Raw genomic sequence first — 27580 nt, forward strand, 5'->3', positions numbered from 1 at the left:
GCTCTGACTAATGTAGATATTACCACTGTTACTTTCTGTGGGTTGTGAGCAGGAGCCCAGTAAGCAGTTTGTACCAGGTCCACATTTCTTGGGTGGTTTATTGGTTGGTTGAATTCAATTGCTTCCCCACCTGAGGGGCCTGGAGTCTTGAAACAGCACGAGAGCCATGTCCTGGAATCAGGAGTCAGTTCCCAGCTTCGCTCCCTCTGAGCTATAGGACCCGGCCTCTTACCTCTGCTCTGCCCGCCCCCAAGGACTGTGGTAGGGAGCATGTGAAGCAATGCATGGATGGAAAACCACTTTGTGAACTTCAAGTTAATAACAAACATAAGGGATTATCGTTAAGTGGCAAGTCCCCCATTGATTAGAGCATTTCTTTCGGGGGAAAAAAAATAGTACTCCATCATAAGTGGGACCTCCAAGGGAATGGAAAGCCCCCAGCACCTCTGTGGGGAGGGGTTAAGTCCTTTAAGCCACACTTAGTGTCGTAGTTAATGGAGATAAAGCACCGGAATTGTTGTCGTCACAGTCTTTTCCTTTGTAACTGCATTCACCTCGAAAACCACAAGGAGCAGCGGGTCCCAGTGGTCATTATTTCATTTGAAAAGCTAATTGGAAGTTGAGAGAGCCCTCAGTCTTTGCTTTTGTCTGGACAGGCTGAGGGAAGAGATGAGCAGGTGGGTCCGGGGGAAGGAGGGGACCCAAGCTGGCCCGGCGAGGCCACCATTCAGCAGCCTCCTCCTTTGTTCTCCTTCCTTGGCAGGTTCTCGGCCAGCAGGCTCATTTTTGGTTGAAGTGGACTGCGGCCCTCAATGGCTAGCCTTCTCCTTTGGAAGGGGCTTTTGTTCCCCATTGTTAGTATGGTCTCCTCCACCGAGCCTCGGTGGCCCCCTGCAGAGCCTTTCCCACGCTTCACATTCTTTCCTGGAGGGTAAACTGGGGGCTCCCGGGGAGAGCAGGTGGTCTGAACCCTGTGAAGCCCTGAGCTGGCTCTACAGCCCCAGTGTGGGAGGCAGGCCTACAGGTCCAGCGCTGTGCGCCCCAGGCTGGAAAATGACGGAAGTGAGGTCGCTCCCCTCTGAGTCCTCATCAGTGCTAAGATGCTGCGAATCTTCTCGTACTTTTAATCAAAACAGACATCCCATCATCCAGACTCTTCACTTTTTTTTTATTTTTTAGATTTAATTTACTTATCTTCAGATGCACAAATCTAAAGTAAACAGCTCGATGAATTTCTACATCTAACTACAGTAGTGTAACCATTACCCAAATCAAAATACAGACCATTTTGATCCTCCCCAGAGAGTGTGATAAATGTAAGTGATGTGTGGGGACACCTGGCCCAGGTGAAATGGTTCATGAATAGAAAAAATTGGGTAATCACTGACATAGATACCTCTGGTTGGTTGCTTCAGCTCTCTGCTTCCCTTTACAGCAAAACTTCTCAAAAGAAAGTACAGCCAGGTGCCTACCCAACATTGCCACTGGGACCTTTAAAAGGCATCTCAGACTCAAAATGTCTAAACCTACACTCCTAATTCTCCCCCGACCAAGCTCCTAAATGGCAACTCCATCCTTGCAGTGGCTCAGGCCCAAAACTCTGGAGTCATTCTTGACTCTTCTCCAGTCCCCACACCCTATCCATCAGAGATAAGTTTTACCCTAAGAATGTGTCCAGTATTTGACCCTTTCTAGAGTGACATTAAATGCAAGTCAGATCGTGTCATTTTTCTACTTAAACTTTCTGATGGCTCCCGTCTCACCAAGTGAGATCTTTTAAGTCCTTACGGTGGCCTCTAAGGGTCCCTGTGAGCTGGTCTCCCGTTCCCTCTCGGCCTCCTTCCCTCCCACTCACACCCTCGCTCTGCGCCATCGAGCCACCCTGACCTTCATGCTCTTCCTCCTTCCACGCTCTTGCCTCAGGGCCCTGGTGTTGGGTTTCCACTCTGCTAGGACAGTTCTTTACCTGGATGTTCTCAAGGCCAACTCTTGAGGGACTTTACTCAAATCATCCCTCATCTGTGAGGCCTTCTGTAACCACTACACAGCATACGTGTTCCTTATAGATAAAATAATGCTCTCCAGCACCCCCATCCCCTTAATTTTTCTCCCTTTGCAATCACCACCATCTCACATATATTTACTTGTTTTTATTATTCTTGCCTCTGTTAGAATATGAGCTCTTCGAGGTCAGAGGCTTTGCTCACGACTGAATTCCCAGTGCCTGGAACAGTGCTTGGCACATGGTGGGAGCTCTAGATACGTTTGATGAATGAATAAATGGTGTTGCTCATAGATGAACTAGTCACCAGTGGATGAAGGATGCCTTCTGCTCAGAGTAGACGAATAGGGTTAAGAGCCCAGTTCTGGGCTGGACCGCCTAGGTTTGAACCCCAGCTGTTTCCTTGTCAGCTGTGACTGTGGCAATTCAGTTAACCCTTCTGTGCCCCAGTTCCTTGTCTGCAAAATGACAAGGAGGCCAACATCTCCCATTAGGCTGTGTGATGAGCACACGGGACACCCCACGTGAAGCTGCCCGGCTGGCACGCGAGGGTTTGGTATGTGTTAGCTTTTTTTTTTTTTAATTCTACCTTGTAACACCACCTTGGGAAATGTAACTATGTAAAACATAGAAAAAATCAGGCTGAAGATAAAACAAAATGGAAATGCAGACCAGTATGGGGGAATTTTATTGTATTTCTTAAGGAAAAGTAGGTCAGAAATTAAGCAGGATTAACTGGATGCGGTGGTGTCTCAGTTGCAGCTAGCAGAAAACACAGGCGGAATCTTCACCCTTGGGAATTCCTGTTGCAGAAAAAAAGAGAAAGCTGGGGGCACGGAAGTCAGGGCAAGATAGGACAGGACACCTGGAACTAGGGTGCCGGGGACTCCAGTGTCAGGACGGACTGACTGAATTCCAGAAGAACCTCAGTCTCGCCCCAGCTTCCCCCAGCCCACTCCCAGGGGGATCCTGGGCCCACCACTTCGCCTTGAAAAAGCCGCCTCTCCTCCCCAGATGGGGTTAGATTAGGTCATTCCTTCCAGCACATACATTCACCACCCCTTAACATCTCTTACTACTTATTACAAATTAAATAATCCACCGGACAGGCACTTGTTTCATGTCTGCCTGCCTCAGTGCATTATGAATCTCATGAACGCAGAGACCACTGCTGTCCCATCCACTGCTGTCCCTGTCATCCCCCCAGCACCTGGCACATAGGTGTCTTTGGATAATTTTTAAGGGATGGGAAGATGGATAAAACTGAACGTGTTCCCTTATAGGGTTGTTACATGGACATAAAGTGTGGTGGGTGCAAAAGGACGCTGTCTGCCAAATCACTGTACTCTGCACTCTCAAGGTATAAGAACTCATTTGGATGTTGTGTTCTCTCCGGCCCACCAGTCATGTCCTGGTACTTGCAGCAGTTGAGCTGCAGGGGGATGGATGGCTGGAGCAGCCTCAGGCCCCTTGCCAATGCTCCATGACTTCGAGCCCTGTGAAGCCTCTGGCTTTTAACCTGTAGGAACAAAGCCTGCATTCTTAGGACTTGGCCCTCCTTGGGGCCACTCCGCCCCACTGGGGCCTGGTGGGAGCCACAAAGCAGGTGAATGACTACCGAATCCCAGCATGACCGGGGCCCAGCATGACTGGGGAGACATTATTCTTTGGGGCATTGTTTTTAGAATTCCAACCTTAGGGACCTTGACAGAGGTTTGAGCTAACCCATTCCTTCCAGAGGAGGGAAATAGGAAGCCAATCTGTTGGCTGTGGAACCAGATGTGGGGCTCAGGTACCCATCCTGCCTGCCAGGCTGGTTCTCGCCCCTCCTGCGTTCTGCTTGTCAGCCTGCTGCTACTTGCATCTCCCCAGGACTGTACTTGGTGTGATCTCTGAGCTCTTGGGGTCTAATTAGGCTGAGAAGAAAGTGAGGGAGCACATGGAGAGCTCTGCTGGGAACTGGATTTGCTTAATAGGTTGGTCCAGAAGTGCCTGTCAGAGGCACACTGGGGCATGTTTGTGCTCACAGTTCAAAGTCGGGCTCTAAAATACAGCAGTTTCCCTAAAGAAGTCACATCATTTTGGGGAAATTTTGTCTGTGAAGTGGAGTTCGCTGAAGGAGCTTCAGGGAAACAAGGAAGGTCTAGGGCCTGCCTAGTCCCTGACCTGGGGCCAGATGCTGCCCCTTCTTGGCCTCGGTTTTTCTCCTCTGTAAAATGGGAAGACTCATTCCTGCTCCAATGGGACTTCCAATGGGAATGTGAGGGTCAGTGAGAAGGGAATGACTCTCATTTCCATCTCTCTCTCTCTCTCATGAGTGCTGCTCACCCTAGTCCATCTGAGGCTGTTGGGAGGGGCTGGTCTCCCTTTGGCTTTCTGGTTTTGTGAACTTGGCAATGGATCCAAGGCCTGTCTCTCAGACCAACAGCATCCGAGTCCCCTGAGACACTTGTTAAAATTCAGGTTCCTGGGTCCCATCCCAGAACTGTTGAGTAAGGAGCATTTCTGGACACAGACACTGAGCCTGCCCTCTTGCTCCACACTGGAGATACAGCAGTGAATAAGACTGAGTCTCCATCACACGTTTTCTTCCCTTCTTCTGGTTCTTGACGTGTGGAAGGAGGGACCTCACTCCCTGTTTGCTTGGCAGAGCCCCATACCTTTGGAGAGGAGGAGAGTCTTTCCTTCTCCTGGTCACCTCCTGGGAGGGAAGCTTCTGAGGTCCCTAGATACACACACACACACAAACACACACACACACACATTCCTACCTGTGCTGCTGCAGCAGGGCCACCAGGGTGCTCTCCAATTCCATCTGCTTTTGGTCTGCCCACACACCGTCCACCTGACGGCCAGCCCGTACCCTTGCTCCTTGCTCCTGGTTTCTCTCTCTATTTGATTTGAAAAAGAGAAACAACTGAGGTTGCTATTTGGGTAGGACGCGGAGAGGCCTGGGAAAGGCCAGGGCAAGGTGGGCAGAGCAAGACGGGTCCCTATACCTATTCCAATATCTGGCATACACTCTTGCATCCAAATGAATTAGACTCAGCAACATTTAAGAAGGCAGTGTATATAGGAGGGAAGACTACAGGATGTGAAATACACACTTGCAAAATATCTTCCTACAGATGACTTACTAGTTACAAAGGAGAAAATGTTAACTTCATAGAGGAGGAACCTGGCAGATACCACGCTAAGTGATCAAAGTTACTGTCACCAATGGGACACACTGATACCATGTGCCTCCTGATAGGCTGCACTGAGAAGGATGCACCATCAGTTCCGTGCATAACGTGAATCTAATCATGAGGAAGCACCAGGCAAGTCTGATACGAGGGACTTTCTATAAAGAATTGGCCTTTACGAATCACAGATGGCAATGTCATGAAAGACACTGAGGAATGGGCCAGATTAAAAGACACTAAAGAGACACAACGATGAAATGCTGCCTGTGATGACGGATTGGATGCTGGATGAGGAAGGTCAATAATTGTTATAAAGGACATTTTGGGACAACTGGTGAAATCTGAATATAGACTCTAATTGATGATTATACCGTGATTATGTAAGAGAGTATCCTTTGATTAGCTTTTAGGAGACACTCGCAGAAGTGCTTAAGGGTAAAGGGTCTATGATGACTGCAATTCACTCTCAAATAGCTCAGCAAAAGAATAATAATAATAATGTGTTCATGGTTTGTGTGTGTATGCCTAGATCTATATCTAGGTATAGACATAGAGTAAGAAAATACAATACAAATATTAGGAATTGTTGAATATAGGGAAGGGTATTGGAAGCTGTTTTTAATATTTTTACTATTGCTGCAACTCCTCTGTAAGTTTGGAATTTTTTCAAATTCCAAATAAAAACTAAAAAGTGTTCAGGCTGTGGAGTCAGGCTGTTTGGACGCTAACTCTGCCATTCTTTCGTGTGTGTCATTTAGAAGTTATTATTGTAGCTTCTGTATGATGGGGATAAGAGTACCTACTTTGTTGAGTTGTTAGAAACAGCACATAAGAAACTGAGAACCATGGCTAATAATACCAAGGGCTTACTCTGTGCCTAGCACTGTGCTGAGTACATGTAAATGTCCCAGTGCAAAGTCTTTGTTTCTGGCACAGAGTCACAAACACGTGGTAACTGCCACTGGCGTTGTTACTATTGGAGCCCAACATAGGGACGAGCACATAGTGGGTGTTCAGTGATCATTTATTAGTTAGAGGTAAGCTGAGGTTTGACATTGGAGCCCTTCTGCTAAGGCAAGTCCAGAAATGACAGACGCTATGCAAGGGAAGAGATCCTCCAAACTGTGATGCATTTGGAGAGAGGGGAGAAGTCACTAGAACATCTGCTCACCCCTGCTGTTTGCTCATGATGCCCTGGAGCAGCTTGAGGGCAGACAGCTGGCCCAGCACCTTCCGGTAGCTATTGGTGAAGATAGCATCTGCGTACCGCGGCATCCTAGTAGAAAGAGTCAGAGGTCAAAGGGTGGAGTGGGAGACCCAGGTAGGGGCAGAGGTAGCTGTGCTCACTGGGTCTTTGTAACATTCTTCTGCTGCCATTTGTCCTGCTCATCCCCAGAGAGAGTTGGAATCCAGGCTGGGTGACCTCTCTGGGCCTCCAGTCTGCCTCCCTCCCAGAGATGAGCAGTGGAGGCTGCCCGAGGAGATAGCTGGGGGCCAGGGGCTGGCTCAACTCTGCATCCCCTAGCACTACCCCTGGCAGGGATGGCTTTGGGGTGGCAGAAATCCCAGCCCTGTTATCAGGACTGCTTACCTGAGGGGCTGGGTGGGTGGGGAACCGTGGGAGCCGCTGCTGAGGGTGAGGGTCACAAGGAAGAACACCCAGAGCAGCATCCTTCACCCCTGCGGTGGCACCTGGGAAGTGACAGACAGGAGGAGAAGGTCAGGGGTGGCCATAGCCACTGGGACGCCCTTTGCTGGCTGGGCCCAGCCCTGGGCTTGGCTCCATGCAAGCTTTGGTTCTTGTCCTTTGGAAGCTGTGGGGTGGGAAAAAGAACACAGACTCTGGAAGTCAGACACACCTGGTTCAAGTTCTGCCTCTGCCGGGTTCTCCATCTGTAAAATGGGCACAGTGAGGCTACCCTGCTGACCTCACAGGCTTGAACACAGAATGAAGGATAATGGTGAAACTGCCCCTTCCTATAATCCCATTGTACATGGGATTCAGGCCTCAGCCAGGAATAGGGGAGGAGCAAGCTCCTTCCCTTCGTCCCCAAAGGCACCCCCCCCACCCTCCCCCAGAGTGGCACTGACAGTAGTGGGGACGGGGGACTAACAGCTCAGGCTCTGAGTCAGAGCAGTCTGAGTTCTCATCTGGGCACTGCCATCACTAGCTGTGTATCCCAGGACTTCTCCTTTCTGGACTTCAGTTTCCTTATTCATAAAATGGAGTTGATAACTCTACCCACTGCATGGGGCCCTTGTGAGCGGTAGATGAGTTGAGGCACCAGAAGTGAATGCTTGGCACATGGGGAGTTCTCCACAAACCTCTGCTCTGATGACCCTCGGAGGGCAGGCTGTCTTGGCCATACATCTTGTTCCAGGCCCTTAGATTTCTCAGCAGAGTTTTAGCCCTGGAAAGGACCAAGGAGCCTGGGGAGCCCATGTGGCAAAATCATCTAGTAGCTCACTAATTACCCTTAATTGGGGCCTGCTGACACCGTGCTCGGCAATTAGGGGAAGAACAGTCAGCAGAGGAGAGAGCCTGCCTTGGCTTGGGAGGTGACTCTGCTGTCAGCCCAGCGGCCATGTGGGAATGGCTGGCCTCGGGTGACTCAGCCACCTAAGAACTGGGTCCTCTCTTCTCCCATGGGCACCCCCTCTCAGCAGGATGTCCACTCCATGGGGTACAGGCCCATTCCAAGGCTCAGACAGCCCCAGAGAGGGCAGGACCCCTCAGGTTCCACCATCTCCCCACATCACTCTGTCTCCAGCCAGTCCTGCTGAAGAGGGGTTTCCAGGGGACAGAGCTGGCCCTGGTGGAACCCACTTCCTTTTCTGGGCTCACGTGCCCTCCCAGGACACCCCCACCTTCTCCCAGTCATTGGGGTCTCAACTCACCCAGGAATGTCCTGAGACCTCAGGAAACATCCATGGGGACCACTCAATGCTACCCGAGACCCCTGTACCTCCAGAGCTGGAGGGAGCAGCCGCCCAGCCTCCGTCACCAGACCCTCTTGGATGTGCATCCCTCCATCTCCCTCCCCCAACAGACAGTCCTCCAGTTTCAGCTCAGACATTTGCTGCCGGTGAGAGACAGGGAGCTCACTACCTCCAAGCCAGTCTGTCCTGCTTCCAGGCAGCTCTTCTTGTTAGGAAGTTTTTCTCATCATGTCAAGCCCAAGTCCCCTTATCCTGAAGACACCTGTTAAACTTCTACAATTCTGGTAAGGACTGGGGCTAGAGAAAAGACGAGAACATGGCATTTGCTTCCAAGGGCTTCCCTGTTGACATCCACCTGCTGTGCCTCCCAGAGCTTCTGCACCTTCATCCGCATGACAAGCCCCTTAGACTTTTGCCTCTGACTTAGGCCTTGGCTTCCGGGACCACGGGCTTTCAGTCTTCTCTTCTCATCACACCCTATTCCACCTGGCTCCCCTCTTCCCGAACAGCTCCACTGAGGAATTTCCTAAGCAGGAAGATCTTTGGTGGCAAAGAGGTCTCCCTGACACAACCACAGATTTTTCTGTCTCCCAGCTGCAGCCTGGGCTTTCTTGCCTTCTTTCCTGCTGACTCGTTAATGACCTGGGCACATCCAGGCCCCCAGTCACCTCACTCCCCTCTCGGAAGCACTTGTACCCCACCCTCTTCAGAGTAAAGCCCAAACCCCTGCTCCTGATCTAAGCTCCCCTGTGGCCTCCCTACCTGCTGCCCTTTCTCCCAGGGCTGGCACAAGTGATTCCCAGGCCCCATGTTCCCCTGCACAGCCCACCCTCACACTCGCCCACAGGAACAGGTATCATGATCTCCATTTTACAGCCAAGGAAATGAATCTGCAGAGGAGAAGGGCCTTTATCCGTGGTCCTCCATCAAATTAGTTTTGGAGTGGGCACTTCCGAATGGGCCTTGCCATTCCCAGGCCAGCAGACTTCCTCCTGCTCCGTGAAGCGGCCTCTCACATACAATCCCCTATTCACAGTACTCCCTATTCATGGGGAGCTTGAGAATTCATCACCTGCACGTGGGAAACAGTCCTGAGAAGACTGAAAGCTTTTGTTCTTTGTTACTGGGTCTCGGGAAGAAAAAAGGGGAACAAATAGAAACACCTGCTTGGTTGGTGCGTCCCTGTGCACATCCAATGGTTTTAGAGAGTTGAAAACAATCTGATAAGACAGCAGACTTTGAGGTGGGGCAAGTCATAGTAAATCCAGTAAACCCTGGTCATTCAGAATGAGGCTAGGCAACCTTATAACCTGGCCAACCCAGAGGCACAACATTTGCCATAAGCCACATGCCCCAGGGATGGACCAAGGCACCATTGTAACCTCCGGGCTATGAGAACCTTATCCATGAGGTTGCAACATCCCACTAGACCAAGAGGGAAGACAGTGAGAATTATCCAGCTTACGTATAAGAATAGAGGGTGTGTCACTAAGGATACAAGAGACGTTGGTAGACATCTTCCACATGATCACTCTAAGGAGCTGGAAGTCACTGAATTAAATCCAGCACGAGTCTGACGGCACCATCGATGACCCCTTGGTGGCTCCAAAGGCATTTTAGAGCTTGCAGCTATTATTACGAGCATCAGCTCTCCGCAGGGCTTACAAACTGATTCTGTGATGAAATATATTTGCGGTCGTCTGGATTCAGGATAAATGGGCACTGGATCTACATCCGTTGGCACCGTTTTGCCAGCCTTCATGCCAGGAACACTACAAGAATTTTACCAATGACCCTTCAGCTAACAGCAGGGGTCAGGTCTCCAGTGCCATACCAACAAGGCCATTTTTGAACTCCTAGGGGAAAAAACTTACACCTTTCGTAAATATACTGCTGTGTAATTTAAGAACGCTAAAGCATTGACACCCTGATCCAGTCTATAAGTTGTTTTGCCAATAGTGTGCCAAGTCGAAGGAGACCTAAGTTTTTAATGAGGAGGCATCTTGAATGGTCATTCAAACGAGTGACACCCCACCTCCTTCCCAGAAACGGAAGGTAAAAGATACAGATACTTCAGGACCATTAAAGTACGGGTCAAGAGACAAGCAGGGAGGCAATGGAGCGCTCCAATGGCAGATAATTGTGTCTAAAGTAAGGAGCATGGCTGCAATTGAGCAAAAATGTTATTAATTTCCAGGCAATTATGTCGAATCGGTATTGAGCGATCAGTGAGCAGAATTGATTTGCACAGCCACTTGGTTCCCTCTGGTCCACTGCAGAATCCTGTTGTTGACAGGAGAATCTAGCCAGCTGACGTCTTGCCCCAGAAGCCTACCTGCACATCCTCGAAGGAGCCCTGAGACCTCATCTGCCTCCAACAGACACCTGGCACGTATTTGCCTGTCACATCTTCATGGATTGAGGTCCACACATCCAAGAGAACCTCAAAATGGCACCAACCATCAAAAGCATGTTCCAGAGCCCCTAATGAGGGGTCTAAAATGTACTCACCAGTCCACGGACAAAGAGGATGGCAGTGGGCCTCTCTGACGTGGTGTCTCTGAGTTGGTGAGAAGGTCAGCTTTCTTGCCCCCATCCAGCCCAGCCCCCAGGGCCACCCGCTCTCACCTCTGATGCGGCAGATCTCCCTCTGCTATGAGATGCTGCTCCCGCTCCACAGGCCCCGGGCTCAGTGTTTGTTCCAGCGGCCGCGAGGCGCTCCTACCATTTATACCTTCATTTTCCTAAGTGTTGTCAGCGTCAGAGAATCAATTACTCACAAGTCCACCAAAGGACCATTTTTAGCATCACACTGACAAACCCTAATGGGGGAAGAGGTTTCACCCCTTGCAAATTAAGACTCGTGTTGAACTTCCCCTTTATCTTTGAGAGAATGGACAGAGCTAAAAGTTATAATATTATTCCAAGAGGAACAGGGAGTGTAATACTGCTACTCTGATAATTGGAGTACCCGTAACTGTGAAACCCCAAGGGTTCATTTACTGTCTGAGATAACGGTGCCATTTTAAAAGTTCATATAATTTTGTTTTGTCCGTGTATAACTTTATTTCACTTTAGGGCAGTCAACATTACAGACTAGTTTTCTCCCCTGAGTGAGGAAAGTTGTTGGCTATTTCCCCTGTCATCCAATTATCAAGATTTTCCTCTACTTGACTTCTGCTGTGGTCACAGGCCGGGGGCAGGCAGCTAGCCCAGGGAGCATCGTCCTCACGCGTCAGGAAAGCCAAACACGGATAGCTGCCTGGGAGGTGTGTGAAGTGAGAGGGAAGAGGCAGAAAACCTTGTGAGACTTGTGCTTCTGGATTTCTCTAGCCTATAGCTAAAGAATCCTCAAGAATGGCAAGAAAGTGCGTGAGGCAGAGGTGCTGGTTTCCCATGCGGCTGCTGCGGAGGAGTGGAAATAGCTCTAAGCTCCAGGTCCAGAGACCTGCTACCCCTCCTGTGTCTGTCAATCATGACCTCGGTGACCCTCAGCGAGTTACTTCTGCCCTCCAGGCCTCAGTTTCTATACCATCAGTTCCTCCTCCCAACCCAGCTCCAGCGAAAATTGGCAGAGAACAGCTGCTTTCAAACTTTTAAAAGAATAATACAGTGGATAAGATGCAGTACAAGCAGTAGAGTGCATGTTTAGCATGCACAAGTTCCTGGGAAATAAATAAACTTAATTACCACCCCCCACCAAAAAAAAAATGAATAACATAGCTCTTTCTTTGGAAATCTTCTATGGAAGTGCAGTAGATACAACAGACTTTTAAAATGGGGCTGCTCTGGTTGAAGATCAGAGAGTGGAGACTCTCTTTGCCTGCCCCTGGGAAGCCTTCATGGTTCACAGTTAGAACCAGTCGTCTCTGAAGGAACCTCCCAGCAGTGAAACTTTGTGATCCTGCGTCTCAGCCTGCACTGAGCCATGTTCTTGACACAGAGCAAACATGGGCCATTTCCCCCAGGGAAGCAGGGACGGAGTGGCATGTCACCCTGCATGCCCAAAGTGGTCAGGTCAGGCCAGATTCCCAGGGATTAAGACATGCAAATTAAGGCTCCACAAGAAGCTAATGTTCCTTGGCCCACCAATTTTTATTCTTTAACTTTTTTTTAAAAAAAGAACTTGGATGGTTTTATTGAAGTACAATTCACATCCTATAAAAGTCACCTGTTCGAAGTCTATGGTTCAAAGAGCTTTTGTAAGTTTATGCAATCGTGCCACCATCACCTCAGGTAGACCCAGAGAGGGACACACCATTAATGTTCCAAGAATCAAGAAAAGGGAGCAGTCATGGTAAAGCTGGGAGAGTGTCAGACAGGAGCAGAGAGCTGCCTAAAATGGGTGCACGAGTTTGTGTGGCCAGTGGATTTGGATTTAAAAATCAGATCTGCTACTTGCAAGCTGTGTGATTCTAGGCAAAATGTTTAATCTCCCCAAGCCTCAGTTACCACATCTGTACAATGGGCGTGATAATACCTACCTCCTCAGGTTGTTGTGAGGATCAGAGACGCACTTGTAAAGTGTCTGATACACTTTGGAACTAGCAGCCATTAGTGTAGTTCTTATGATCAGAGCTGAACTCTGAAAGCAGGGCAGGGAGAGCTGGGAGCCATCCTGGGTGATGAACTTAATTTGCTGTAAATTCTCAAACCCATCACAGAAGTGGATGGAGGAAGCCTTGAAAGTGAGAGCCCAGTCCCCTCCACCAAATCCCACTGCCAGCTCCCTCATCCTTATCCTCTGGGATAGGTGGGAACGGCTCACTCACCACCCGGCTCTTCTCCCAGGATGGGTTTTAACCCAGTGCTAATTAGTGATCATGCCTGTGTGTAAGGGCTGGGGGCTTGAGCTGTGGAAAGAAAGCACCCCAGAGAAATGCCGGCTTTAAAAGACTCCAAAAGGCTGGGGCAGTGAGGCTCCACCGAGAGACAAGCCGTGCATTTGTGTTGCAAATTTCTAGCATGCTGGAGCCAGCCATTCACAGAGGGGGATGCTGAAGGCATGAGCGTTGGGGTGGGGAGGGCAGAGGAAGTCCACAAAGGGGGCCTGTCCCAAGGCTTCAGACCTTGCTTTGTAAAAGCTGCTTTCATCGCCCTCCCTGGATGATGGCAGTGTTCCCAGTCCGAGGCCACCGTGTAGGGATGGGAGGCCTGGACCCCAGACTCCCAGATTCCCTTGACACTTCCTGCCCCTGACTCTGTCCTTCTAGGCCTGTTTCTATGGAGTCAGCAGCAGCAGATATCACAGAAGTGCTCATGAATGCTGTGTCAGAGTGAGGGGCCAGGGTTGCCCTTGCGAAGTGGCTTCAGGCAAAGTCATTTGACCTGAGCCTCAGTTTCCTCTTCTGTGAAATGGGGTCCTTTCTCCTACTTCACATCCTACCCAAGCAGAAAGGCCTGTGATTGGTTGGTGGTCTATAAGCATTAGAAGTTCATCTCTTTCTGGAAAAGTCTGCATTTGAGAAGGTCATTAGAAGAGCTCTTTTACATAGGTGAAGTTGATTATACTTAGCGAATCAATTAAGTGACTAGGTTGCTTGGAAATGTTACTCCCATGAGTATTTTATTTTTTAAAATTTTATTTATTTATTTATTTATTTATTTATTTATTTATTTATTTATTTATTTATTTATTTATTTATTTATTTATTTATTTATTTTTTATGGGGGTAAGGTAATTGGGTTAACTTATTTGTATCGAGAGGAGGTACTGGGGATTGAACCCAGGACCTCGTGCATGCTAAGCATGCACTCTACCCTCCCCCCATCCCATGAGTATTTTAAATTGTCACCCTGTTTGTATATGTGCTGCCGAAGTGACCACAACAGTCACCTTGTTTGGAATCTTTGGACCAAGTCAGTTATTATAGCTATTAACCGGGCTGCTTTTCTGGGTTAGTAGACTCAGTGCAAGTACCAGGCACAGGGCACAGGAAAGCTGTCCCTAGTCAGTCCTTCAGACAAGCTGTCCCTAGTGAAGGTCTATCTGACCACCCTTCAAAGCACCCTTTGGATTCCACCTCTCCAAGAAGCATTCCCACGTCCTGCTCCTCCGTCCTGATCTTGCCTTGTGATTGACCGATTTTATATGTGGAAAAGCATCTCCCTCCCTGAGATCTTAGGGATGTCTGGGACCAGATCTGACTCATCTTTGAGCCCCCTAAAGCTTTTTCTTTTTTTTTCCTCCAGCTTTATTGAGATATAATTGACATATACAAAGCTTTCTAATCAAAGCGCCATCCCTAGGCCAGAGCTTGTTAGAAATGCAGAATCTTGAGCTTCACCCCAGACGACTGATCTTCTTTGTTCCAGGATTCTAAAGGCATCCAGTCCCTAAGATGGTCTCTGAACGCCCTGTCGGTCTCCAACCACAGAGGAGAGCCGTGGCCGCAGGCAGCCGGGAGATGTCGCTGTTCCCCAGTCATTGGTGATACCGGGCTTTGCTAAGAAAGCCAGAGGCCCCAGAGCCAGGGCTTTGTTTGCACTGAAATCCCAGGAGCGCCAAGGGGTCCAGGTCAATTACATCCATCAGGCCATCCCCTCCTCAGCCACCTGGGCCCCGCATCTTTCTCTGCCCGGTCCCTGCCCTGGGTTCTCAGCTATGTTTCCAGTCAGGGGAGGCTGTGTGACCCTCAAGCCCAGCCCCTGCCACAGGATCTCCAGGAGAAAGCCCAAAGGAGAAAATCCAGCACTCGGAGCCCCCCTCCAGCCCGGCTCCTCAGGCAAGAACATGATCCAGTGAGGACGGAGGCATCTGTTGGGAGGCCCCTTCTCACTTGGGGTCTGAGTTGTATCTTAGCGACAACAGGACTTGCAGACACAGAGAGAGGAACTGCCCATTAATTGAGTGTTTACAGGAAAAACCCAAGGCCCGCCTGGGACTCTAATTTCCAGGTTCCCATCTGAAATGGGTGCCCAGTGCCAGAGGCCGGGTTATGGCTTCACTTCCCCTTTGTGGTTACAATGCAGTTATAGGAGCTCCATTAGCCGTGAATGCAGCAAACCTGGGCTCCAGAGTCAGGGCCAAAGAGCCCTTACTCCAGACCGAAAGCAGAGTTACTGGGGTTTCCAGTCTGGGGCGGAAGCTGCCCAGTCTGGCCACATCCTCCTGGCCTTCCCCGACCCTGTGTCATTTGATCCCTGAACACCCAGGCTACAGAGCAGAATAAAGATCAGCTTCCATGCCCAGCCCCACCCTTGGAGCTGGAACGCTCCTCTAATCTCAGAATCCACCCCTGATAGACGGCTGGGACCTGGCTTCCTTCTCCTTCTCACTCCAGCCCCTGGGTTAGCCCCACTCATCACCACCCAATCGTTTAGAGGAATCTAATTATCCTGGATCATAGCAGTGTAGCAGTAACATCTCTTGATGCTTACCATGTGCTAGTCACATAACATACATGATCTCATTCAATAACCTTAAAGGTTAGGAGCACAAAGTGATCTCATTTTATGGTGGAAGAAGCTGAGTGTTGGAGCCATTGGGTAACTGGTCCAATCTCACACAGACAGTAAATGGAAAAACCACGCCTAGAAGTGGTACTTGTCTGCCTCCAGACAAGCCTTACTTCCCTCGCTCTAGCAGTCTCCCTCCTACCCCAGCTTCAGCATCTTTGGGCTGATTTCTGCCCGCTTTTCACGACAGAGATCAGATTTCCCTCTGAGCAGTATCAGTAGGTCTCTGTGGATCCTGTGAAGTGGAGTGATAAATGCATCAAGTGAGGATTTCCCATGGCTGATGCCAGGAAGTTGTGATGAAGGATGGACCTGTACTTTGCACATGAACTCGTCATGGTGGTAGTGACATTTCTGATTAACATCAGAACTTTGGTCTGGTGATTTTACCCAGGTTCACATATGACCCAATTCACACATTCTTCGGGCTGGAGATGGTCTCAGGCACTCTAGAATTTTAATCAACAATGAAAATTCATCATTAGTTTATTTGCATATTTCATCATTCATTCAGGCTCTCATCCACCATTTGATAATTCATCCATCTGACATCAATGCAATAAAAACCTGCCAGGAGCCAAGAAATAGTAAGGTACAATTCAAATTAATTAATATTTATCAAGTGCCTGCTGTGTGCCGTTCACTGTGTTGGGGGCTCCAGGCATTCTGTGCATTTGCTTTGTTGGAGATTTCATTCTAGCTAGGAAGGCAGGCAGGCAGGCAAACAGATAATTACATACAGTGTGATACACAGGGTCTGCAATAGAGGTGTGTGCCTGGTGCTACAGGAGTGCAGCGGGTGGGGAATTCGCTCTGCTAGGAGCAGGAGGCTTGGCAGAGGAGATGACATTTAGGCTGAGCCTTGAAGAGAGGGGAAACATCCATACAGCAGGAACAGAGGCCTGGAGGCATGGTCAGTGAATGGCAAGTCGTTTGGTGTGGTTAGAGTGCTGGTCCTCAGCCGTCATGTGCGTCACCCCCAGACCCCCAAATTCAGTTTTCTGTGGTAGTACCCAGGGTTCTGCATTTTTCACCAAGCCCCAGGTGATTCTGATGCAGATGTGAGAGGGGGCAGTCTGAGAAACCCAGGTCTAGGGATACCTTGGCAGGGAACGCAAGATGATGATTCTGGAAAAATATGTGAAGACCAGGCTGCGCACGGTGTCAGACACTGTGCTAAGGAATTTGGGCCTTTTCTCTCCTTTGTGGAGAGAGCCCATGGGAGGCTTTCAAGCCCAAGAGTGACGGTTTTGGAAGGAGATATTTGCGAGCAGAGTGGAGCAGGGGCTGGAAAGCAGAGCGGCCCCACGGAAGGAGTGGGTTAGGAAGCTTTTACAGCTGGCCAGGCCTGTGGTCCTGAGGGCCTGAGCCAAGGCCCACTAAGGAGGTGGTGGGAAGCAGCTGGGGTGGATTCGAGAGGGCTCTGAAAGATGAGACCACGGGCCTGGGGTAGATGGAATGAGTGAGGGGAGGAGGGGAGGTGCCGAGGGCCTTGCAGGGTGATTGGATGCTTTGGGGGCCAGACTGGGAGGAAGAGCAATGAGTTCCAGTTGACATGTGTTGAGTTTTTAGGACTCACAGCACCTCCAGGTGGAAGTGGGTAACAGACATTGGGATCCAGTCTGGAGCTCCATCTGGGTCAGGGTCCATTGCAAAGAAGGCGGTGGAGGTGGTGGGAAGAGCTTTTGAAGAGCCAAGGGGCTTGGGTAGGATCCGAGAAAGAGTACACATTTTCAGGGCAGGTGGAGGCAGCATTAGAAAAAGTAGGAGAAAAAAACAAATTAGAAAAATAGCCTGTTTGTTGTCAACGTATTATCTTCACTCTGCAGATGAAAAACTAGAACTAAGACACTTAAATGGCTTGTCCTTGGTCACCACACTCATCAGGGCAGAGCTGGGATTTTGAACCTAAGCCTCTTTGGCTCCAGCACCTATACTCTCTTCTCTGATATGACCCTGGGAGGCAAATCCCATCAACAAATATGAAATAAACAGATTCATAGATTGGGGGTGGGGAAGATGCAGCGAAAAGAACTTGCGAGAGAAAGGCAGGGGAAGGCAGTGTACTAAGAGAGCATATTTTTCTTTACCTCTCCCCATGAGAATATTTTGAAGCACATCCCAGACTTCCTATCGTGTCGTCCATAAATATTTCAGTATGTATCTCAAAAAGATAGGGACTCTTTCTTTAACATAGTCACAATACCTTTATCACGCTTAAAGAAAAATCCAACGGTAATTCCTATTAAGCAAGCCGATTGAGGGCAATTTGACAAGACCTCAGAATGTGCTTATCTTGAGCCAGTATTGTCATAAAGCCATGATAAGGAATTTAAATTTTCCCAAGATAATTACAGTGAAGGCTGAACAGGGGATTGGAAATGCAGGAGGTTTGAGAAGCTTTGGGGGCCCTGGCAAGGAAATGTTATAAAGAAGAAAAAAAGAGACTCTGGAAAGCTTTGCAGAGTACAAAAGAAAAGAATCTTCTTCCTGACTTCCCTTTGCCTCACCCAAGGACCTTTCGTCATAAATGTGAAATAGGAACCAGGTCTAAAGTGAAACCAAACAGATAAACATAACACAACGAGTAGTTGCTAAATGCAACAAGACAGATTCATGGGGCTGGTTTTCCACCACGTCTCTCCAGAATGCTCACTTTACAGAAAAGGACTATGAACACTGCTGCTGTGTAGTATGTTAGCTTCCCAGGAGGTCCTGTATATTGTTTATTAACTGGTGCATTAGCTGGACTCTGTCCTTACTCTGGGCATCAGGAAACCTGGTTTCTATGCCCAGTTCCTCTACAAACTTGCTCTGTGACTTTTGCCAAGTTACTTCACCTCTCTGAGCTGATCTTCAACATGTGGTTGTTAGGCTCCAAGCTCTCAAAATTCCTTTTAAATTCTGAATTCTGGGATTCAATGAACGCCTAATGAAATGGTGCTCATCTCCTTGAGTTTAGAAAGTGTTACCAGGATTTGGTTTGATGTTACCCTGCGTCTGTAAAATGCGTGGTTAACCTAGCTGAAGGATGCCATGGAGATGCCACGCGTCTATCACGCGGGTTCGTGCTCCAGAATCACCCAGGGTTGCACTTGGCTGAGCCCCAGGAGGAAATCCAAAAGGCAGCTCCGTATGAGCTCGCGGGAACCCAGCGGTGGATGGAGACCAGATGGAAACTGCACAGAGCCATCTACAGATGGAGCCAGTTGCCTGAGGCCCAGGAAGCAAATTGTAGAAATAAGTTTAAATGACAGCCCCATGGTTTTTTTATGGCAGGTAAAGGGGTTGATGGATGGCAGCCAGGGACTTGGGGCTGAGATGGAGCCAAAGGGAAGGGGCCTGTGAGAAGCTCTCAGATCACATTGCCATATGTTGCTGGGATTCTCGACCTTAGCCTGAGGAGTGGCATTTGAGCAGAGTCTTAAGACCTGGGGTCGGAGGGGAGCCAGAGGAAGATACCTGAGAACGTGAGCCAGAAAGAGAAGGGAGAAACAGAAACAGACGGCATCCTGGGCCAGAAGAGCAGCCCTTTCCAGAGACCTTGACCCTGACCCAGCTCCTCACTGACATTCTGGGGAGGAGAAGATGTATGGCGCTCAGCTCCAGCTCCCTGGATCTCTTTTCTTCAGTTCTTCCAATGTGCTCTGCTCTTCAAGGGCTTTTGCTGGCACTGGGTCCTCTGCCTAGAAAGCAGCTCTCTTCCTCTAGTCAACTTCCACTCAGACCTCAGCTCAAAACTGCTGCCTCCAGGAAGCCCTCCTTGACCTCCCTATATAGGACAGACCACCCCATTTTCAGATCCTTACACCATTACAAACTTGAAAAAAAAGCACTCTTCACTGTTTATAATTTGTCATGTATTTATGTGATCCTTTTTTATTTTTAGTTTTTTGAAGGTTGAATTTTTTTTTTTAATGAAGTACTGGGGATGAAACCCAGGACCTGGTGCATGCTAAGCATATGCTCTACCACTGAGCTATTATCTTCCCCCTAATTTTTTGAATATTTATACATTTATTTATAAAGAAATTATGGCCTAAATATTTACAACACATAGGAAATTAGAGGATATATTTCTACAAAGCCAGCCTGAAAAGTATTCAAATATACAGAAATGACAGCTCAGTATCTCAGACTGCTCCTGGTTCAGCAGACCAGCTCCTCACTTTCACACATCACTCAATATTTGATACAGAAAAGTTCTTTTGGCAAAACCTGTAATGCCAAGAAAAAGGACAAGTTGCAGTTTCAGAATGTGATCCTCTTTTAAATTTCTAATTTTGAAATAACTTCAAGCTTTCAGAAAAATTACAAGAATAATACAAAGAACTTCTTCCCATATACTCTTTGCCCAGATTCCACAATTTTTAACATTTTATCACATTTGCGTTGTCATTTTCTGTCTCTCTTTCTATGTGTATATATACAGTATAGATTATATAGGTTATATAAATGATCATACATGTATAGATAATATATTTTACTTGATTGTTATTTTGTTTTGAACTTCTTTAGAATAATTTGCAGACATCTTGCCCCTTTACCCTTAAATACTTAAGCATTATTTCCTGAGAACAAGATCATTCCCTTACATAACCACAGCGCAATTAAACTGTCTGTTTCTTTGAATAATGCCTGTCTCCTTTTACTTATACGTAGGCTCCATGAGGGCAGGGGCCACTCTTGCCCACAGCCCAGGTGTGCATCATCCAGCGTAGTATCTGGCACATTGCTGGTACTCTATTAATATTTGTCAAATGTACAAGAAATCCTGAATTTGGAGGAACTTGTCACTAATGTTGCATTCTGCCCCAGCCATGAGCTTTCTCACTCAGGATGCTGTGCGTGTTGGATAGGGTTGGGTGTTTGGATTTGTCTGCCTGTCTCCATTTCTGTGGGGAATCAGAATCCCACTGTGGTAAATTATAGTGCCTGAAGATTTGGCTTCTATGATTTTCAAATCCTCTCCCACCAGCTCTGTCTTTTGCTCAGCCACAGTTTTGACTGGCAGCCACCTTTCCTCTGGCCCAGTGGCACCTGTTGGCCATCACACCCAGTTAATTGGCCCCATGAGAGAGTTCTGGCAAAGGCAGCTGGAGTGCTGGCCAATCTTCCCACGCAACTGCTTGTATGAGGTGCTGACCTTGGCTTCAGAAACTTCCCTCTAAGCCCTTGGCCTACCAGGTGCTTTGGGCTACCTTACAACCCGTGCTGGGCCATCTGTCAGGATGCTGTAGCTACTTAGTTAACAGAGGAGCCAATGGAGGGGATGGATGTGCTTTACCTCTAAATAGTTAAGCATTATTTCCTATTTCAGGGCAAGCAGGAGCTGGAACTAGTAGCTTGTGGAATCTTGAGTCAGAAAGGCCATTAGAGATCATTAGGACGATGGTTCTCCAAATACGGTCCCCAAACCGCAGTTTCTGCACCTCCTGGGAACTTGTCAGAAATGTCCCACCTCAGACCTACTGAATCAGAATCACTGGGGATGGGTGCAGCAGTTTGTGTTTTAACCAGCCCTCCAGGTGATTTGGCTGCAAGCTCAGGTTTGCAACCCTCTGCTCTAGGCTGACCCCACCAGATTTCAAGGGGGGACCTCAAGCTCCAGGAAGGTCACCTTAATGCCACCTCTCATGTGGGCACCTTGTCTGCTCATTGCTGCATATCTGCAGCTTGCTGGTGGGTTTTTTTTTTTTAAATGTTTTCAGAATTATAAATAAGCTTATCACAGGCTATTACATTACCATGGCAACCTGGCAGCTGGCTAGAAAGAACCAGGAAGCACAGCTGCCTTGGGGTCTCAGCGGCACTGAAGTAATTGTGGATTTCTTCTGCCAGTCTATGCCTGGCCTCTCTGTTTCTCTCCTCTTTTCCTCCTCCTTTCTTCTCTGGCCTTTATTTCTCCCTCATCTCATTAGGAGCAACATGTGTTCTAATTGTTTTAGATTTTCCAAGGGCTGCCAAATCTAACCTCTCCTTTGAAACTAACAATAACACCACGAGGTGGGCTGATGTGAGCAGGGCTATTTGATTACATTTTTATCCCCATCAAAATATTGCATTAAAATTGTCTTGAATTGATTAATTTATCTTTTGATCAGGTACATGCATGGAGTGCAGAATTCAAAAGGTACAAAATGGCACACATTAAGAGTAAGTCACCCCATGACCCCCAGGGTCCAGGTTTCAGTGATCCTTCTCCAGCATTTAGAGTTGCCTTATGCTTTTTAATAGCTGCATATTCCACAGTGTAGATGTACCATTACTTATTTAGACAGCCTCTTGTTGATGGATATTTGGGTTGCTTCCATTCTTTTGCTATTTTTATCCCCATTTTACAGCTGGGAAAGCTGTGATTCAGAGAGGGAAGTGATATATGGAAACTCCTAAAGCAATTGTGGGCATCTGTAGGAATTACTTAGCTACAGAATCTAGTGTCTTATCTAGTTCAGTTAAAGTATGCTAACATTGCCTGATGCCTGGTATGTAATTAAATAATGTTTATGGAAGTGTTTCAAATCTGTATTCCTTGTGAGATGATAGTCTTTGTTAGGGTAGGAACCATGTTTTCTTCCCTACTGCATCCCTAGCGAGTGCTATAATCTTAGCAAGCACTCGGTATACAGTAGGTGCTCAAGAAATACTTGTTGAATGAATGAGTGGGCCAGGATTGTGTGTGGTTAAGAAAATGGAGTTGGAGGCCTGGGTTTGAATCCTGACTCTAACACTTATTAGTTGTGTAATCCAAGATCCATCACTCACCTTCTGTGTCTCAGTTTCCTCAGCTGTGAAATGGGAACACACCCTTGGGGTTGTTGGGAGGATCAAGTGAATGAATGCAGGTCAAATATCCATCACAGCCTTGTACACAGTGAGGGCTCAGCCATTTCTCTCAGCTTCTTCCAGGGTTATATATGGCCGGGAAGTTCTGATGGGGGAACCAAAAAAACCAAAAAACAAAAAACAAAAAACTTTTGAGATGAGGTAATTTGAGCTGGGTCCTGAGGGAGGAGTAGGATTCCAGTTTCTGTGGCTGGATCCAGATCTTTCTGCTGAGTCTATCCAACTACAAAATGGAGATGATGACACCTAGTTTCTGGCTGCCTCTGGGGAGATGGTCTTACTTAATGTCCCCCAGGAGGAAGACAGCACACAATTAAATGGCATCATTACTATTCAGTGGGAAAAGCTCCTTCACAGGACAAATGAACTGATCCCCACCAAATATGCTTCTGCTGGGGCTGTGTGTAATTGACTATTTAGTGTGGATTTAACCCAGGGAGCCAACTGCTGTTGGTTAGAGTCCAGTTTAATGCAATACTTGATAAACGTGGAGGTCATTAACACCATTCAGATGCTGGATGTGTGTGAAATCTGTGCTGCTTTCATGACTGAAGCATTTTCAGGGAGATGAAGTTCTGGACTCTTTCCTCAAAGGGAACTGGAAGTACAATCCCTGGCCTGGGCCTTTGCTTCAACTGTAACCTCCTCCTGGAGATTGAATGCCACTTACTCTGGGAAGCCTTCCATGATTGCCGAGAGCAGAGTCTGATGCTTCTCCTGTGTTCTTATGTCATTCTGCACACACTTCCTTTGTAGAACTCAAAATATTCTATTGTGTTAGTTTCTGTGTCTGTTTCTCCCACCGGAGCACAAGATCTTGTCCCCAGGGTTTACCCAAAATACTGCTGGCATTCAGTGAATTTCTGCTGAATGAAGCCTTTCAGATTTCAGAATTGTGGGAGATCTTGGGTCTCAGGAAAAAGTTATGGCATTTGGATTCTCCTGGGAAGGGCAAACCCTCTATGGTGTTGACATGTAATCTATCTTTTGATAGATTCTGTCTGATGAGCCCAGCATTGAAATGTGAACCTCTCCTTCTTTGTAGCAGACCTGCTCCTGGAAAGTCCTAGGGCACAGGAATAGGACTTGGGCACCAAGTGTTTATAGACACCCAAGTGTGGAATCCAGCCCTTGGTTCACACCTTGTAGAAAGCAAGAGAACAGGCCTTGAACAATCAAAGTTGGTTATCTGCTGGAAGGCTCCTGGAGCCTTTTTTTTCCTAAGAGTCAGGAATGTGATGAGCCCTCACTGATGCTTGGACTCTGCTGGCTCCAAATAAATGTGTCCTTGGCCTTTCTGGCACATAGGAGATGTCCCTTCCATTTGGAGGAAAGCAGCCCCTTGATTTTGGTCCTGCATTCTGAATTCGTCAGGATGCGCCACTCTGAGCATTCCTGGTTTCATACTGGAGCTGAACCTAAGGGCGGAGAAGGCTGATGGAGCACTGGAGAACTGGGCTCAGGCAGGAACCACCGAAGGTCAGGCACTTGGCCAAGATCCTATCCCAAGAACCATCTATTCTGAACTTGGACTCTAGACTCACCACAGTCTCTGGCTGACCCTTGCAGCTGGCATTGCTGCCTCCAGGTTCAAAGTCTGGGGTGGGGGCTTCAAACAGGTCATGGCTAGGTATAGCATCCTTGCCCCAGCAGGGATGGAGGAGGGCGTGTGTCCATCCTATCCATCTGCCATGACCGGGGTTGGGGGGGAGGTGCTGCCTCTTCCTGCCTCTTGGGATTCCCACAAATGGGGGTTCAGATGTTGGGTGTGTGACAAATATCAGCTTCCCCCACTCTATGAACTCCATATTCTCTTTGTGTGCTTTTCAGAAGGGCTCATCTCCTGGTCCCAGTCACTCACTCAACAAATACTCATTTGAACCTACCTATATGTACCAGGAAGGGCTCTTGGTGCTGGGAGATAGCGATGAACAAAGGAAACAGAGTTTACATTCCACTGGGGGAGAGACTGATGATAAATAAGCAAATAAGACAATTACAGATTGTGGTAATGCTGTAAAGGACATGGGTGGGGAGCTGTGATAGAAAGTAAGGAATGTCTACTTAGAAAGAGAATTTCTGTAACCTATACCCCAAAACTCAGTGGCTTAAAATACTCATTTATGTATCTCATGATTTCGTGGGTCAGGAATTTTGGAGAGGCTGGGCTGGGAGGTCCACCTCTGCTCTATGTAGCATTGGCTGAGGTGTCTGGGGCTGAAGAATCCACTTCTAAGTTCATTTCTCTTTTGCCCACAATTTTGTAGTAAAAAATTTCAAATATACAGAAAAAAAGTTGAAAGAATTGTACAGCACACATTATACCGGCCACCTAGATTTTACATTTCACATTCTGCCTGCCATCTTTGCTTTATTACACATCTGTCCTCTCTCCCCGTCTCCAAGATGGCTTCCTCACTCCCAGGTCTGGTATCTGATGCTCCTTGGAGTCCCTTTCTCCCCATGTGGCTTGGGCTTCTCACAGCTCAGTGGTCTCAGGCTAGGCGCACTTCTTACATGGTGGCTGATTCCAGGCCAATTAAGTGTCATGCCTGAAATGGACATAGCATCTCTTCCATTGCATGCTACTGGTCAAAGCAGTCCTGGGGCAGAATAGCTTGTGGGTTAGGCCATACTGCTGGAGCCATCTCTAGAAAAGTAATTAGCTAGAAAGGATGATCAGGAAAGCCCTTTTAAAAAAGGTAGTATCTAGGCTGATCCTTGAGGGATGAGAACAAGCCTGTCTTGTAAAAAGCTGGGAGAAGAGAGCATTCCAGGCAAAGACACCAACAAAGGCAAAGGCTGGGAGGTGGAAAAGCGAGTCTTGTACCCCTACTTTCCTTTTCCCGTATCCAAATCCAGCCCATCATCTGGGACCCACATCGAGCTACCTCCCTCATGAAGCCTTCCCAGATACATCAGTCCCTGCTGATCCTTCCCCTCTTCCTAGAGCACTCATGCCTGGAGCGCTTCTCTGGCTGGAACAGGTTGGTTGGGTAGAGCAGTGGTTATGCACATAGTCTCTGTGAGGACTTGGGGAAGTTGCTTAACTTCTCTAACCCTATGTTTGTTCACGTGTAGATGAGAATAATAATACCTACTTTATAGGGTTGCTAGGGGGAGAATGTTAATATATGTGAAGTGCTGGGCACCTGGTGAATACTCAATGAATGTCAGCTACAACTAATAATTTCAAACTGGTTCATCCCGTCGTGTTAAACTATTCAAAAATTTTTTTAGAGCAGACACCATGCCTTTTTCAACTTTCTCTCTTTCATCATGTAAGCAGTGTGTCTTGCATAGATGTTATGGATAGGAACAAGCATGCCACAGAGCTCTCCACTGTGCTGTGGTGTTAATGAAGCCATGCAGGGCACGGAGATGAGCAAGACTCAGCTGGATCCCTCCAGAAGCTTCCAGAGAGTGAGAAAGTAGCCGTGCTTGCAGCAGCCATGCTGGGGAATCTTTCACATTTGGATACAGATAGTAACAGGTTTCAAAGCACTTGCACATCTGTATTAGCTTGCTAGGGCTGCCTTAACACAGTACCACAGACTGCATGGCTTAAACAACAGATATTTTCTCACAGTTCTGGAGGCTAGGAATCAGAAATCAAGGCTGAGGGCTGTGGGGAAGAATCTGTTCCATGTCTCTCCCCCAGCTTCCAGTAGTTTGAGGGCAATCTTTGGCATTCCTTGGCTTGTAAAAGCACCACTCTGATCTTTGCTTTCATCTTCACATGGCCTTCTCCCTATGTGTGCATCTGTGCCCAAATATTTCCCTTTAATAAGGACCCCAGTCATATTGGATAAGGGCCCATTCTAATAACCTCATTTTAATTTGATTATCTCTGTAAAGACCCTGTCTCCATATATGATCACATTCTGAGGGACCAGGGTTAGTTCCCCAACATCATTAATTATTAGAAAAGTGCAAATCAAAACTACAATGAGGTACCACCTCACACCAGTCAGAATGGCCATCATTAAAAAGTCTACAAGTAACTAATGCTGGGGAGGGTGTAGAGAAAAGGGAACCCTCCTACACTGTTGGTGGGAATGTAAACTGGTGCAACCACTATAGAAAACAGTGTGGAGGTTCTTCAAAGAACTAAAAATTGAGTTGCCATATGATCCAGCAAACTCACCTGGGCATACATCTTGAGAAAACTCTAATTCAAAAAGACACATGCACCCCAGTGTTCATAGCAGCACTATTTACAACAGCCAAGACATGGAAGCAACCTAAGTGTTCATCAACAGATGAATGGATAAAGAAGATGTGATACACATACACATACACATACACATACACATACACATACACATTGGAATACTACTCAGCCATAAAAAATGAATGCCATACTACAGGCATAAAAAAGAATAATGCCATTTTTTGCAGCAACGTGGATGGAACTAGAGATTATCATACAAAGTGAAGTAAGTCAGAAAGAGAAAGACAAATATCGTATGATATCACTTATGTGTGGAATCTAAAATATGACACAAATGATCTTATTTACAAAACAGATACAGACTCACAGACATAAAAAACAAACTTATAGTTACCAAAGGGAAAAGAGGGTGGAGGATGGGTAAATTAGGAGTTTTGGATTAGCAGATACTAATATATATCAGATATATAAAATAGATAAGCAACAGAGTCCTACTATATAGCACAGGGAACTATATTCAATATCCTATAATAAACCATAATGGAAAAGAATATGAAAAAAATACATATATCTGAATTTAAAAAAAATTTGGACCAGGGCTGCAGTCATCTGAAGCCTGACTGTGGCTGGAGGATCCACTCCCAAGACTGCTCACACACGTGGCTGCCACGTTGGGAGTTGGTTGCTGACAAGAAGCTCAGTTATTACTCATGCAAACCTCTCCCAGGGCTGCTTGAGTGTTCTCACAATATGGATCCCTCATGAGTGATCAAAAGAGAGCAAAGAGGAAGAACAATCTCTTTTATGTCTTAGTCTCATAATTTATAATCCATGATTTCCACAATATCCTATTGGCTATATCAGTCAGCCCTATTCAGTGTGGGAAGGGACTACACAAGGGCATGGATCGCAGAGTCAAGAATCATCTGGGTCCATAGTGGAGGCTGCTTACCACGTCCTACTAGATCTCCTTTC

General features: G+C 47.4%; 1 protein-coding gene across 1 annotated transcript; it reads right to left on the reverse strand.

Annotated features, from left to right (window-relative positions):
• Positions 1–1018: 1018 nt before the first annotated feature.
• GHRH (growth hormone releasing hormone) lies at positions 1019–6858 on the reverse strand. Its single transcript, XM_074347900.1, has 4 exons — positions 6779–6858; positions 6359–6463; positions 4774–4893; positions 1019–1046 (listed from the first exon to the last, which is right to left on the reverse strand). The coding sequence occupies exons 1-4, from the start codon at positions 6856–6858 to the stop codon at positions 1019–1021; spliced, it is 333 nt and encodes a 110-aa protein (XP_074204001.1).
• Between the last annotated feature and the right edge of the window lie 20722 nt (positions 6859–27580).

The sequence above is a fragment of the Camelus bactrianus genome, chromosome 19 (genome assembly GCF_048773025.1).
Source record: "Camelus bactrianus isolate YW-2024 breed Bactrian camel chromosome 19, ASM4877302v1, whole genome shotgun sequence".
NCBI lineage: Eukaryota > Metazoa > Chordata > Mammalia > Artiodactyla > Camelidae > Camelus > Camelus bactrianus.